This window comes from Eriocheir sinensis, chromosome 61 (genome assembly GCF_024679095.1).
Source record: "Eriocheir sinensis breed Jianghai 21 chromosome 61, ASM2467909v1, whole genome shotgun sequence".
Classification (NCBI taxonomy): domain Eukaryota; kingdom Metazoa; phylum Arthropoda; class Malacostraca; order Decapoda; family Varunidae; genus Eriocheir; species Eriocheir sinensis.
In genome coordinates, this window is record NC_066569.1 from 10,811,249 (window position 1) to 10,826,831 (window position 15,583).

The 15,583-nt window shown below is 46.1% G+C and overlaps 1 protein-coding gene across 1 annotated transcript in view; it reads left to right on the forward strand.

The window, feature by feature from the left end:
- The first annotated feature begins 4,067 nt into the window (after positions 1–4,067).
- Positions 4,068–15,583, forward strand: part of LOC126986036 (serine/threonine-protein kinase PAK mbt-like) — a 12,742-nt gene continuing 1,226 nt past the window's right edge. The window contains exons 1-9 of the mRNA XM_050841722.1: positions 4,068–4,242; positions 6,976–7,117; positions 8,074–8,287; positions 8,495–9,094; positions 9,346–9,651; positions 11,144–11,902; positions 12,321–12,449; positions 12,949–13,167; positions 13,837–13,938. Of these exons, the coding sequence (XP_050697679.1) occupies positions 7,026–7,117; positions 8,074–8,287; positions 8,495–9,094; positions 9,346–9,651; positions 11,144–11,902; positions 12,321–12,449; positions 12,949–13,167; positions 13,837–13,938 (2,421 nt within the window). The 5' untranslated portion in view covers positions 4,068–4,242; positions 6,976–7,025. The remainder of the gene's footprint in view (positions 4,243–6,975; positions 7,118–8,073; positions 8,288–8,494; positions 9,095–9,345; positions 9,652–11,143; positions 11,903–12,320; positions 12,450–12,948; positions 13,168–13,836; positions 13,939–15,583) is intronic.

Consider the following 15,583-nt stretch of genomic DNA (forward strand, 5'->3'; position numbering starts at 1 on the left):
TTAATATATATCTAATTGGAGTTTGTTAAAAAGAGCTAAATGAGATTATTGTTATTATTATTATTATTTATTATTATTATTGTTATTATTATTATTGGTGTGTATGAGAGAGAGAGAGAGAGAGAGAGAGAGAGAGAGAGAGAGAGAGAGAGAGAGAGAGAGAGAGAGAGAGAGAGAGAGAATTGATCTTGTTCATCTCTGTGTTCACATTACCAATATATAACTTATGGGGAGTTTACTGATGTTTTATTACCATCAATATTATAGTAGTAGAAGTAGTAGTAGTAGTAGTAGTAGTAGTAGTAATAGTAGTTGTAGAAGTAGTAGTAGTAGTAGTAGTAGTAGCAGTAATAATAATAATAATAATAATAATAATAATAATCTTCCAGCCAGTGCCTCCATCTACTGGCTGGCACTGGCACTCGAAACCTAACCGGAGTGTGTGTGTGTGAGAGAGAGAGAGAGAGAGAGGTGGGTGTACCTGGCCCCCATCAAGTGCCAGCCACCCCATTAGGCGGCACAGCTCCATTAAAACCATTACTAGGCACTTGTAAGGCTTGGCACAGGGCCGGGAGCGAGGGGCGAGGAGGGGGCGCTCGTGCATTCTTGGGGGGGTTGGAATGAGGAGACGGCGAGGTGGGATTGAGGTGTTCTAGTGCCATTTCGTTGTATAGAGGTTAGGTTTAGTATCCGTAAGTGCCATGGCGGGGTAAGGTGCCAGGTTACAGCCGTGGCACTAAACAGACGGCTATTGTGAGGCTTGGCTGAGGGGTGGAGGGGGCACTCATGCATTCTTGAGCGCGCTGGAATTAGGAAACGGAGTGGTTGGAATTAGGTGTTCTGATGCCATTTCGTTGTATAGAAGTTAGGTTTATTATCCGTGAGTGCCATGGCGGATTGGGTGCCAGGTTACATAGCCGTGGCATTAAACAGCTATTGTAAGGCTTGGCGGAGGGGTCACTCATGCATTCTTGAGGGTGTTGGAATTAGGAAACGGAGGGGTTGGAATTTAGGTGTTCTAGTGCCATTTCGTTGTATAGAGGTTAGGTTTAGTATCCGTGAGTGCCATGGAGGGTTAGGGTGCCAGGTTACATAGCCGTGGCACTAAACAGCTATTGTAAGGCTTGGCGAAGGGGGCACTCATGCATTCTTGGTGGCGTTGAAATTATGAAACGGAGGGGTTGAAATTAGGTGTCTAGTGCCATTTCGTTGTTTAGAGGCTAGGTTTAGTATCCGTGAGTGCCATAGAGGGTTAGGGTGCCAGGTTACATAGCCGTGGCACTAAACAGCTATTGTAAGGCTTGGCGGAGGGGTCTCTCATACATTCTTGAGGGTGTTGGAATTAGGAAACGGAGGGGTTGGAATTTAGGTGTTCTAGTGCCATTTCGTTGTATAGAGGTTAGGTTTAGTATCTGTAAGTGCCATGGCGGGGTAAGGTGCCAGGTTACATAACCGTGGCACTAAACAGACGGCTATTGTGAGGCTTGGCTTAGGGGCGGAGGGGGCACTCATGCATTCTTGAGGGCTCTGGAATCAGGAAACGGAGAGGCAGGATTGAGGTGTTCTAGTGCCATTTCGTTGTATAGAGGTTAGGTTTAGTATGCCTGAGTGCCATGGCGGGGTAGGGTGCCAGGTTACAGCCGTGGCACTGAACAGAGGGCCATTGTTACCTATACCTCCAATTAGAAAACGTAACCTCTCGCCCGTAGACTTAACCGGTAACTATATTATTTTTTCCCACAGGCGGAATTCATGTTTTTTAGTGCCATTTCGTTATAGAGAGGTCAGGTGGAGTGTGTGTGAGTGCCATGGTGGTGGACAGTGTCAGGTTACATGGTCGTGGCACGGAACAGAGGGCCATTGTTATCTTTATAAATACGCCCAAGTAGACATTTTTCCTACAGAGGCACCGAATTCATGTTTTTAGTGCCATTTCTTTATGCAGAGGTCAGGTGGAGTGTGCGTGAGTGCCATGGTGGTGTACAGTGTCAGGTTACATGGTCGTGGCACTGAACAGAGGGCCATTGTTACTTATATAAATACGCCCAAGTAGACATTTTTCCTACAGAGGCACCGAATTCATGTTTTTAGTGCCATTTCTTTATGCAGAGGTCAGGTAGCGTGTGCGTGAGTGCCATGGTGGTGGACAGTGTCAGGTTACATGGTCGTGGCACTGAACAGAGGGCCATTGTTACTTATATATATACGCCCAATTAGACATTTTTCCTACAGAGGCACCGTTCAATTCATGTTTTTTAGTGCCATTTCTTTATGCAGAGGTCAGGTGGAGTGTGCGTGAGTGCCATGGTGGTGGACAGTGTCAGGTTATCTAGTCGTGGCACTGAACAGAGGGCCATTGTTACTTATATATATACGCCCAATTAGACATTTTTCCTACAGAGGCACCGAATTCATGTTTTTTAGTGCCATTTCTTTATGCAGAGGTCAGGTGGAGTGTGCGTGAGTGCCATGGTGGTGTACAGTGTCAGGTTACATGGTCGTGGCACTGAACAGAGGGCCATTGTTACTTATATAAATACGCCCAAGTAGACATTTTTCCTACAGAGGCACCGAATTCATGTTTTTAGTGCCATTTCTTTATGCAGAGGTCAGGTAGCGTGTGCGTGAGTGCCATGGTGGTGGACAGTGTCAGGTTACATGGTCGTGGCACTGAACAGAGGGCCATTGTTACTTATATATATACGCCCAATTAGACATTTTTCCTACAGAGGCACCGTTCAATTCATGTTTTTTAGTGCCATTTCTTTATGCAGAGGTCAGGTAGCGTGTGCGTGAGTGCCATGGTGGTGTACAGTGTCAGGTTACATGGTCGTGGCACTGAACAGAGGGCCATTGTTACCTTACGGAATCCCTCGCCCATAGATTTAACCGGACCCTATTTTATTTTTTTCTCCACTTATTTCTTCGTCCACACCCACGGGACCTTAAAACTAGGGCCAAAACTATATCCGTAGAGCTATTTTAAACTATTATCGAGCTATTGAGGCGTGTCAGGGTCCTTGGAAATGGTAGAAATAGGGAATTGGAGGTAGCTATATATAGGCCCCAGTATCTCCCAAACACACACAGCATCCCATATTTAACCCAAGAAATAGACGTAATATTATTTTTTACGCGTTATAAACCTTTCTAGGGCGCGATAGTAGTTTAAAATGGCGTAAGGTGAGCGGCGCCGAGAGGGAGGGGGAGTCTGGTATCCTCTCCCGGCCCCCGTACTCCCAACAGCATTCCTTATATGCTGGCTAAGATATTGGTAATGTTATTTTTACGCATTATAAACCATAAAGAGACGAGTAAGTGGTTATAAATGGCGTAGGTAAGAGGAGGGAAGGGAGAGAGAGGCCCCCGCCCTCTAACGATATTAAATTGTCGTACTTATCACATTATATTTACTGATTTCTGACTCAAAGCCGTCTTACCCACGCAAATTATGGTATCCAATTATACTTATGACTAAAAATATTAATTAGAGATATTATCTACGAGTTGGAAGCATAGATTTACGTATCGTATTTAGGAGTCAGTTATCGCACATCCTCAAACACTGACCTAAAACTGTCTTAACCACGGAAATAAAACAAAACCTAATTAGAAATATAACTAAAACCTTCCATTACATCTGTTGTGAGTTAAAACCATTCATCTACGTTCTTACCACGGTTGCCAGATTGTCGTACTCAGAGCCGCGTATTTACCCGTTTCTGGCTCATAACTGTTGCTAAGAAACACCAATAATTAACCATTTAAACGATAACCGTACATGAAGGCAGTTATTTGGGTGATGAAAGCAGTTTTGGGGTCGTAAATCGGCATCGTTGGTGTAATGCCAGTATTTAGATAAGGACGGAAAATAGAGATGTTTCCAGCGATACCTATAATTACTTACGATACTTAACCTACCTTTTCCTCCCTACATCGCTATTTTCCGTCGTTATTTAAATACAGGCATTACATCGGTTCCTACAGGTGACCTCATTATCGTATTAAAGCAATAGTTATCGTACACTAACACCTCTGGCACCCCTTGATCACCTGAAGTCCCGGATGGCAGGTATCAACATGGAGGAGGCAGGAGTGGCACAGCACGCTTATTTTACGCATTTTTAACCTGTTTCTGACCTTCCACGCCACGGAAACCTGACTCAGGAGGAAGATAAATCACCATTCCATCCACGCAGTGCCTTAGGAGCGCTGGAATATGCGCCAGAGTGGATATATAAGGTAAAATATTAGGCACTGTAGGGAGGGAGAGAGGGAGAGTTAAGCTGTTTGTTGTGTTCTTGTTTAAATGTCAATCTATTAACCTGTATAATTAGTGACCCTGGGGTAATTAAGACTCACCTGGGGATATAATTAGACATAAAGGTGTTCAGAAGTTTAATTACCATGGGTGGACAGGTAACACAGGTGGGGTCAGTAATGTGGGTGTCATTCTATATTTTTCCTTACACACTAATGACCCTGGCCTAATTAAGACTTACCTGGCAATATCATAAACTAGAAAGGTGATTAGAGACTTAATTAATGCTGGAAATATAGGTAAAGCATGTTGGGTAAGCAATGTGGGTGTCATTCTATATTTTTCCTTACACACTAATGACCCTGGCCTAATTAAGACTTACCTGGCAATATCATAAACTAGAAAGGTGATTAGAGACTTAATTAATGCTGGAAATATAGGTAAAACATGTTGGGTAAGCAATGTGGGTGTCATTCTATATTTTTCCTTCCCTACTAATGACCCTGGCCTAATTAAGACTTACCTGGCAATATAATTAACTAGAAAGGTGATTAGAGACTTAATTAATGCTGGAAATACAGGTAGCAGAGGTGGGGGTCAGTAATGTGGGTGTCATTCTAGAGTTTTCATTCCCAACTAATGACCCTGGCCTTATTAAGACTTACCTGGTAATATAATTAACTAGAAAGGTGATTATAGACTTAATTAATGCTGGAAATACAGGTAGCACAGGTGGGGTTCAGTAATGTGGGTGTCATTCTAGAGTTTTCATTCCCAACTAATGACCCTGGCCTAATTAAGACTTACCTGGCAATATCATAAACTAGAAAGGTGATTAGAGACTTAATTAATGCTGGAAAAACAGGTAACACAGGTGGGGTCAGTAATGTGGGTGTCATTCTATATTTTTCCTTACCCACTAATGACCCTGGCCTAATTAAGACTTACCTGGGAATATAATGAGGTGCAGAGGTCATTAGGGGCTTAATTACCACTGGGGACACGTAATTTGCAGGTGTAAGGGATAGGCCTCATAATTTGGGTGTCATTCTTTAGTTTTCCTTCCTCACTAATGACCCTGGCCTAATTAGACTCACCTGGGGATAAAATTAACTGCAAAGGTTATTAGCGGCTTAATTACTACTGGAAAGTCAAGTAAAAATTGTGGGTGTCAACACACACACACACACACACACACACACACACACAAGGCTTAGGGAAGATTTAGATAAACCGACATTTTTGTTTATTTTCTTTTTCTTTCTGTATTTATCATTTTTTTTTCTTTTTTATTATCTTTATTTTTTACAACATTCAGGTCAATATAGAGTGAGAGTTAGCCTTGAGAGAGAGAGAGAGAGAGAGAGAGAGACTATTTTGCATATCATCTGATCCTCCTCTAAATTTAATCTCAACACCTCTCTCTCTATCTCTCTCTCTCACTCTCTCTCTCTCTCTGAAGAAGAAGGAGAGAGAAAGAGAGAGTGAGTGAGAGAGAGAGTGAGAGAGAGAGAGAGTGTGTTAGCTCACACTTCCTTACTTACGACCTGCAACATGGATTTGACTTGCATGTTAAGGAGCGTGTGTATGTGTGTGTGTGTGTGTGTGTGTGTGTGTGTGTGTAGTGAATGTCAGATTAATATCATCGTTACAGATTTTACAACACTGAATTTTTTTAACTTTAATTTATATAGATTTAAATTTTATATACAACTTGTATTTTTCTGTCTTTACAAGTTTTTTTTCTTCTTTTTTTTTTTTTGTGTGTGTGTGTGTTGTATAAGTATTCCACATATTGTATTAATGTTAAGTATTGTATTCTGGGCCACAAATTCAAAAGTACAGACAATTAGATAGACACAGTATTATTATTATCATTATTATTATTATTATTATTATTATTATTATTATTATTTTTTTTTTTACATTGGAAGACACGGCTCAAGGGCAATAAAAAGAGTACAAAAAAAAAAAAGCTACACGCCACTCATATAATATTAAACTCACTATCTATCTATCTATCTATCTATGTATATTTTGATGCATGAATGTACTATATATATATGTGTGTATGTATATATGTATCTAAGTGTGTGTGTGTGTGTGTGTGTGTGTGTGTGTGTGTGTGTGTGTTTCCTGTCTCTCAATTGTCATGCATGGAGGTAGGGTCAGGCAGCTATGGTGGGGGGGAGGGGGAGGGGGGTGCCATGCTTAGGAATGTGTGTGTCCCTTCACTGGCACTGTGGCACTATGGGTGAATGGTAATGGCCCTGTGTGTGTGTGTGTGTGTGTGTGTGTGTTTGTTACTTTTTCAATGTTTTTTTCCTTTCTCATTTCTTTCTTTTAATTTAATCATTTTCCTCATTTCTTTTTTCTTTTAAACTCTCTCATCTACACATATAATCATCCTCCCTTCCCTTCCTTTCTCTCCCTTCCCTCCCTCCCTTTCCTCTCTTTCCATTCATTTCTTCCCTTCCCTTCCCTTTCTCCATTCCTTTCTCCTTCCTTTCCCTTCCATCTCTCTCCCTGGAATACCATCTCTCTCCTCACCCTCCCTTCTCTCCCTCACTCTACCTCCTTTCTCTCTCTATCCCTCCCTTCATTCTCAAATCAACTCCCTTCCCTTCCATCCCTCATCTCTCCCCTCCTTTCATTCTCCAATCGACTCCCTTCCCCTTCCATCCCTCACCCCTCACCGCTCCCTCCCTCCGCAGGTGACGCCCCCACACTCAGCCTCTCGCTCACACCCGCGCCCGGCCTCACCATGTTCAAGAAGAAGAGCAAGAAGGTGCAGATCTCCGCGCCCAGCAACTTTGAGCATCGCGTCCACACTGGCTTTGACCACCATGAGCAGAAGTGAGTGTTAGGGTGCTGCTCCTGATGCTTATACTAGTGCTAATGCTGCTGGGTTGTTTTAGCTGGTACTGCTGCAATTACTACTACTGTTGGTGCTTGTAGTGTTGCTGTTGGTCATACTGCTGTTGTGACTATGACTTCTAATGTTAGGGATGCTTATGCTACTACTACTACTACTACTACTACTACTACTACTGTTGATGTTTGTAAGGGTGTCAGGGATTCTGCTACTGCTACTACTGATGGTGCTACTACTACTACTACTACTACTACTACTACTACTACCAATACAGCTAATCTTACGTAAGCATACCTTACTTAACCTTGCCTAACCATACCTAACCTTACCTTACTTTATCATTCTTCTTCTTCCTCTTCTTCCTCCTCCTCTTCCTCCTTCTCACTGTGTCCTTACCTAACATAACCACCTCACTTTACCTAACCTAACCTAACCTTACCTAACCTAACCTAACCTTATCTTGTCTTACCTAACCTAACCTTACCTTATCTTACCTAACCTTGCCTTACCTTATCTTACCTAACCTTACCTTACCTAACCTTATCTTACCTTACCTTACCTAACCTTACCTAACCTAACCTTACCCTACCTTACCCTACCTAACATTACCTTACCTAACCTAACCTTATCTAACCTTACCTTACTTTCCTCCTCTTCTTCATCCACCTCTTCCTCATCCTTTTCCTCCTCCTCACTGTGCCCTTACCTAACCACCTCACCTAACCTAACCTTACCTTACCTTATCTTACCTAACCTTACCTTACCTTACCTTACCTAACCTTACACTACCTAACATTACCTAACCTAACCTTACCTAACTTTACCTTACCTAACTTTACCTAACCTAACTTTATCTAACCTTACTTAACCTTACCTTACCTCACCTCACCGCACCCCACACTCGTTAACACACCTTTCCCCATCTTCCCCCCCACAGGTATGTCGGGCTGCCCCCCCAGTGGCAGGGCATTGTGTCCAATGCCCTGGACAAGGGGCGCCCCATGCCCCTGGTGGACCCCTCGGAGATCACCCCTGTGGACATGCTGGATATGAAGGTGCCCAACGAGGGGTCAAGGTCGCAGGACGCAGGGAACCGCCTCAGCAGGGGATTCGCGACACTCAATTTGGCGAACCCCGGGAGGCATTCACAGGTGGGTCACTAAGCCTACCTCTCTCTCTGTCTCTGTCTCTCTCTCTACATCAGTTTCATTTTCTCTCTCTATCTCTCTCTCTCTCTCTCTCTCTCTCTCTCTCTCTCTCTACCTTCACCCCCCCCTCTCTCTCACACATCCCTCCCTCCCCCCCCAGGGCAACTCCCCCCCCTCTCTCTCACACATCCCTCCCTCCTTCCCCCCCAGGGCAACTCACGCGACCGCAGCGGTTCCCACAACAACACCCTGAACAACAACAACAACAACAACAGCAGCGGCGGAGGTGGCGGCCCCCCCTCGCAGCTCCCCAAGACCTCCAGCGTCGCACGGTCCAACTCCCTCCGGTCCTCCAGTCCCCCCCGCCCCCGCCGCACCGACCCCTGGCCCCCCCACCACCTCCCCCCCACACTACACGAGGGGGAGGTGCTGGATGTACCCCCCACGCACCCCTGGCCGCACCCCTCACAGTACCAGGCTTACGCACCACACCACCAGCCTCAACACCACCCTCAACACCACCAGCAACTCCACGCGCAGCCCCCCAAAGGCTCCCCCGGCTACCCCCCACACCTCCGGCACCCCCCTCCACATGGGTATGGCGCCCCCCACCCGGTTAATGGAGAGGAGAGGTGGGATGGGCGCCCCCCCCACCCACACCAGGATTTGAGACGGGAGGGGTGGGGTGCGGGGGGCGGCCTCAGAACCCCGTCCGGCCCCTCCTCGGCAGGGTCCGCGGGGAGTAGTGGACAGCATGGCCCTACCCCCCCGCCCCCCCACCACAACGGGCACCCCCAACACCACCCGCAGGTAAATATTAGTAGATAGATAAATAGATAATAATAATAATAATAATAATAATAATAGTAGATTTTTTTTCATGATATTATTACGGATATATTTATTAATCTGTTCTCTCCTCCTCCTCTTTATCCTCTTCTTCCTCTTCCTCCTCCTCTTTGTCCTCTTCCTCCTCCTCTTCTTTCTCTTTCTTCTCTTCCTCCTCCTCTTCCTCCTCTTCTTCCTCCTCCTCTTCCTCCTCCTCCTCCTCCTCTTGACAGGGTGGCCGCCCCCCCGCGCAGCTCCCCGCAGACCCCTCCAACGGCCCCCCCCACCACAACGGGCCGCACTACCCCCCCCAGCACCCCCTCCACCCTCACCAGCGGAAGCCCCAGCCCCTCCCCCCCGGCCACCACCCCCCGCCCCCCCACCACACCTCCCACCCCCAGCTGCACCCCCTCCAGCAGCTCTCCCCCCAGGACCACCATCCCCAGCAGCTCCCCCTGCCCCCCCCTCCTTCCCATGGGGTGCAGCGGATGGCCTCCCCCCCTCACCACCTCTCCCCCCACACCCAGCTGTATTCTAAGGTAATGTTTGTGTGTGTGTGTGTGTATGTGTGTACGTGTGTGTGTGTGTTGGCTTTCAAATATTCCTCTCTCTCTCACTCCCTTTCTTCCTCCCTTTCCTCTCTCTCGCTCTCTCTCTCTCCATCATTTTCTCCCTCTCCTCCTCCTCCTCCTCCTCCTCCTCCTCCTTCCTTCCCTGCATCTTCCCTCCTCTTCCTCTCAATTTCCTTTTCATTTTTTATTCCATTTTAAATCTGTTTGAATGTCCTTTTCCTTACCTTACTATATGTTTGTTTGTGTGTATGTATGTTTGTATTTCCATCGTAGCATCAGTGTTTGTGAATGAACTTGTGAATGGCCCCCTTAATTTTTGTGGGGCCTTACAGAAATGCAAGCCTAGTAACCTTATAATTATACAGTGCATATTTTTCCAGCCCAAAAGAAATGGTAGTTAGAGTTTGCATATATTTCTACTCTGAATGCTAAATGAAAAGAGCATAGCATTATTTTTTATATAGCCAAAATGAATGACAGCTTATATATATTTTTCTATATATATACATACATATAGTATTTGTTTTAACTCCCTGGCGCAGCTTCATGCCAGTAGTGTGTTTATATGTGTGTGGGGCCCAAGTGCACCAGTTGAGAATAAGTACAGTCACCCCTCAAATAGTACAGTTTCCAATAGCTCGGTTTCGGTTTTACGTGGAGTTTCTAAGAAGATTTTTAAGGATTTTTAAGTCTCCCAGTGTGCAGGAAATTTACAAACCCTAAAAGATCTTCCATGAAAATCCGTATAAAGCCGAAACCGAACTTTTGGAAACCGTACTATTTGAGGGACGACCATATTATTATTTTTTTTTATGAATGAATGAATGAATGAATAACTTTTTACATGTTATTTCAGTATCCATTTATTTATTCAGTTTGTATATTTGTCTTTTTATATATATTGCATTCATATGTTTTTTTCCATAGCCTCAGTGTTAAAGGAATGACTCATGTTTTACTTAAGGAATGGTTGGTAATAATTTTAATGCATTCTTTATTTATTATTTTTATTATTTTTTGCATATTGAGATTGTTGTTGTTGTTGTTGGCATGTGTTTCATAGCCTGTTTGTCCCTCCCTTCTCTCCCTCCCTCCCTCCCTTCCTCCATTGCATTGTTCTTCCTTCTCTCTCCCTCTCTCTCCCTTCCCTTCCCTCTCCTTCTTTTCCATCATTCTCTCCTCCCTTCCATTTTCTCTCCTTCTCTCCCTTCCCTCCATTCACTGGTATCTTCCTCCCTTCTCCCTTTCTTCCTCTCTTCCTCCTTTGTGCTTTTCTCTCCCTTTCCTCTCTCTCCTTCTCTCTCCTCCTCCTCCTCTCCTTTCCCTTCCCAACCTCTCCTGCCTTCCTTCCTTCCCTCCCTTCCTCCTTCCTTCCTTACCTTCCCTTCCTCCTCCTCCTCCTCCTCCTCCTCTTCCTCTTCCTTCCCTCTTCCCTTACCTAACCTAACCTAACCTAATCATACCTAACCTTACCTTCTTCCTCCTCCTCCTCCTCCTCTTCCTTCCCTCTTACCTAACCTTACCTTACCTTCCTCCTCCTCCTCCTCTTCCTCCTCCTCAGCAGCCCCTAGTCCCTCCCCCAGACCAGCCCTCCCCCTCTGGCCGCCTGCCCCCCCCTCCGTCCTTCACCACCGCCAACACCACCGCTGGGCCGCCACCACCCACCTCCCCCACCACCCTTCATCACCACCACCCCCACCACCCCCAGCAGCAACCACCACAACAACACCAGTACCACCAGCAACAACAACAACAACAGCAGTATCAACAACAACAACAACAATATCAACAAGACTTCAATGGTAATCGATTTTCCATGAGAGAGCGGAAGCCAAGTGGAGGAGGTGGAGGAGATGGAGGTGGAGGGAGGGAAAGTGGAGGTGGTATGAGTGGACCACTTCCACCACCACCGCACCAACACCACCACCACCACCAAAGCAACACCACCCCCACCACCACCACCTCCACATCATCCGCCTCACCCACATCACCACCACCTCCACCCTCCTCCACCTCCACGGCCCCACCTCCGAACACCTCCCCCAACACCACCACTAACAACTCCATCAACACCACGAACAACAACAACAACACCAGTTTGCCGAGTAAGTCATCACCAGGGGGGGGGTATGGAGGTGCACCCCCTCTCCCCCCCACCTCCGGTCAACACCACAACACCAGCAAGCAACATGACCAGCAGAGGCTCTCCCATGAACAGGTGCGTGTGTGTGCGTTTGTGTGTGTGTGTGTGCGTTTGTGTGTGTGTGTGTGTTTGTGTGTGTGTGGTTATTTTTCGTATCTCCATTTTTTTTTTCTCAGTCATCACCTTTAATTTCATCACCATTTCCACTAACTCATCACCACCATCATCATCACCACTTTTTTCTATCTTGTCATCACCACAAATTCATCACCACCACCACCATCACCACTTCTATCTTGTCATCACCACAAATTCATCACCACTCGCACCTAATTCATCACCACCACCACCACCAGTCTTTCCTCTCATCACCACATCAACACCAGAATTCCATCACCACCACCATTTTCTCTCTCCATCATCACCTTTCTTATGCTGTCATCACCATCACCTCCACTACTAACTCCCCCCATCCCTCTCCTCCCCCCCACAGTTCCGCGCCACACTGCAGATGGTGGTTAACCCCGGAGACCCGCGTTACAACCTGGACAACTTCATTAAGATCGGCGAGGGGTCCACCGGGATTGTCTGCATAGCCAGCGACCGCGAGACTGGCAGCCAGGTATGGGGGGGAAGGGATGGGAGGGTAGTGTTAGGTGAGGTTAGGTTAGCCAGCACCTCAGGGTATAAATCAACACAGAATGACCTCACTTTGTTGTATGGAAAGTCTTATTGGTAAGGAAGCATATATGAAATTCCTGAGTCAAGACCTATAGTAACTGTTTGGGGTTTTGTCAGGTTGGGTTAGGTTATCTTCAAACACATAATAGCCAGCACCTAATGGTATAAATCAACACAGAATAACCTCACTTTGTCGTATGGAAAGTCTTGTTAGTAAGGAACTATATATGAATTTTCTGAGTCAAGACTGTAGGTTAGGTCATGTTAGGGTATCTTCAAACACATGATAGCCAGCACCTCATGGCATAAATCAACACAGAATGACCTCACTTTGTCGTATGGAAAGTCTCATTAATAAGGAACCATATATGAATTTTCTGAGTCTGGAAAACCTAACATAACACCCACAGAACACCCTGACCTTTGACCCTTCTCCCCAGGTTGCCGTCAAGAAGATGGACCTCCGTAAGCAGCAGCGGCGGGAGCTTCTGTTCAATGAGGTAGTAATTATGCGAGACTACCACCACCCCAACATTGTGGAGATGTACAACTCCTTCCTGGTGGAGGACGAACTCTGGGTGGTCATGGAGTTCCTGGAGGGCGGCGCGCTGACCGACATCGTGACTCATGCCAGGATGGACGAGGAGCAGATCGCCACGGTGGGTCACGCAGGAATAGAGACATTATTTTTTTTTTATTATTATTTTTATTTTATTTTTTACATACACAAAAAATAAATCATGCCCTTCCTTCCTTCCTTCTGTTCCTCCTGTCTTCCTTCTCTCCTTCCTTCCTTCCTCCTGTTTCTCCTGTCTTCCTTCTCTCCTTCCTTCCTTCTGTTCCTCCTGTCTTCCTTCTCTCCTTCCTTCCTTCCTCCTGTTTCTCCTGTCTTCCTTCTCTCCTTCCTTCCTTCCTCCTGTTTCTCCTGTCTTCCTTCTCTCCTTCCTTCCTTCCTCCTGTTTCTCCTGTCTTCCTTCTCTCCTTCCTTCCTTCCATCCTCTTGTTTCTCCTATCTTCCTTCTTTCCTTGTGTCCTTCCTTCCTTCCTTCCTTGTGTCCTTCCTTCCTTCCTTCCTTCCTTCCTCTTCCCTTACCTTACCTAACCATACCTAGCCTTACCTAACCTTACTTTCCTCCTCCTCCTCCTCCTCCTCCTCCTCCTCTTCCTCCTGTCTATATGCCTCCTTGTCTCCTTCCTCCCTGTACCATCAAGCAAAGTTACATCTAATGAGTGTTGTTTGGTACTTATTGTTCCTTAGATGCAGGATTTTACAGTATTTCCAAAGGTGTTCGTATAGTACCTCTGACCTCGCGTCCCTCCCTCCCCAGGTGTGCCGCCAGTGCCTCAAGGCCCTGGCGTACCTCCACTCCCAGGGCGTCATTCATCGGGACATCAAGAGTGACTCAATCCTCCTGGCTAGCGACGGAAGGGTAAGACAGGATGGCTTGTTGTTTGTTTTCTTGTCGTATTGATGTTTATATTGATTTATTTATTTTATTTATTTTTCTTCTCCTTCTCTGGATAAGTCTTTTTGTTTTGTTTTTCTGGTTATATTTTCTTTTAACCCGTCCGCTGCGATTGGCACAGATTTTGCCTTCACTGGTAGCCTGGTAACACTCTCCCAGGTCCTTCTCTGCCTCTGTGGTGGATAGTGGAGTGTTTCCCATGTGGTATTGGTGTGCTGGATATCCCTTCACTGGTAGCCTGGTAACACTCTCCCAGGTCCTTCTCTGCCTCTGTGGTGGATAGTGGAGTGTTTCCCATGTGGTATTGGTGTGCTGGATATCCCTTCACTGGTAGCCTGGTAACATACACTCCCAGGTCCTTCTCTGCCTCTGTGGTGGATAGTGGAGTGTTTCCCATGTGGTATTGGTGTGCTGGATATCCCTTCACTGGTAGCCTGGTAACATACACTCTCAGGTCCTTCTCTGCCTCTGTGGTGGATAGTGGAGTGTTTCCCATGTGGTATTGGTGTGCTGGATATCCCTTCACTGGTAGCCTGGTAACACTCTCCCAGGTCCTTCTCTGCCTCTGTGGTGGATAGTGGAGTGTTTCCCATGTGGTATTGGTGTGCTGGATATCCCTTCACTGGTAGCCTGGTAACATACACTCCCAGGTCTTTCTCTGCCTCTGTGGTGGATAGTGGAGTGTTTCCCATGTGGTATTGGTGTGCTGGATATCCCTTCACTGGTAGCCTGGTAACATTCACTCCCAGGTCTTTCTCTGCCTCTGTGGTGGATAGTGGAGTGTTTCCCATGTGGTATTGGTGTGCTGGATATCCCTTCACTGGTAACATACACTCCCAGGTCTTTCTCTGCGTCTGTGGTGGATAGTGGAGTGTTTCCTTCACTGGTAGCCTGGTAACACTCTCCCAGGTCCTTCTCTGCCTCTGTGGTGGATAGTGGAGTGTTTCCCATGTGGTATTGGTGTGCTAGATATCCCTTCACTGGTAGCCTGGTAACATACACTCTCAGGTCCTTCTCTGCCTCTGTGGTGGATAGTGGAGTGTTTCCCATGTGGTATTGGTGTGCTGGATATCCCTTCACTGGTAGCCTGGTAACATACACTCCCAGGTCCTTCTCTGCCTCTGTGGTGGATAGTGGAGTGTTTCCCATGTGGTATTGGTGTGCTGGATATCCCTTCACTGGTAGCCTGGTAACATACACTCCCAGGTCCTTCTCTGCATCTGTGGTGGATAGTGGAGTGTTTCCCATGTGGTATTGGTGTGCTGGATATCCCCTCCCAAGGTGCAGGACTTTACATTTTTCTTCATTGAATTGTAGCAGCCACTTTTTGTTCCACTCCTGTAGCTTGGTGAGGTCTTCTGGTAGGAAATCCACAGTCAAGGAGTTAAAAGGTTAAGAAAAAATACTGCTAAATGTAGATATGATTGAAGAATATGGAGGAAAATAGTAGTAGGATCAAAGAAGGGAAAGAAAGGGAATTAGAATATAAAGGTGAAGACGGAGAAATTGGAACATCTGAATTTAGTGAAGAAGATTGAAAAGGAAAATTAGAAGGTGACAAAATATCCTTTCTCCTCCTAACTTCCCTCTAACACTCCCTCTCTCTCTC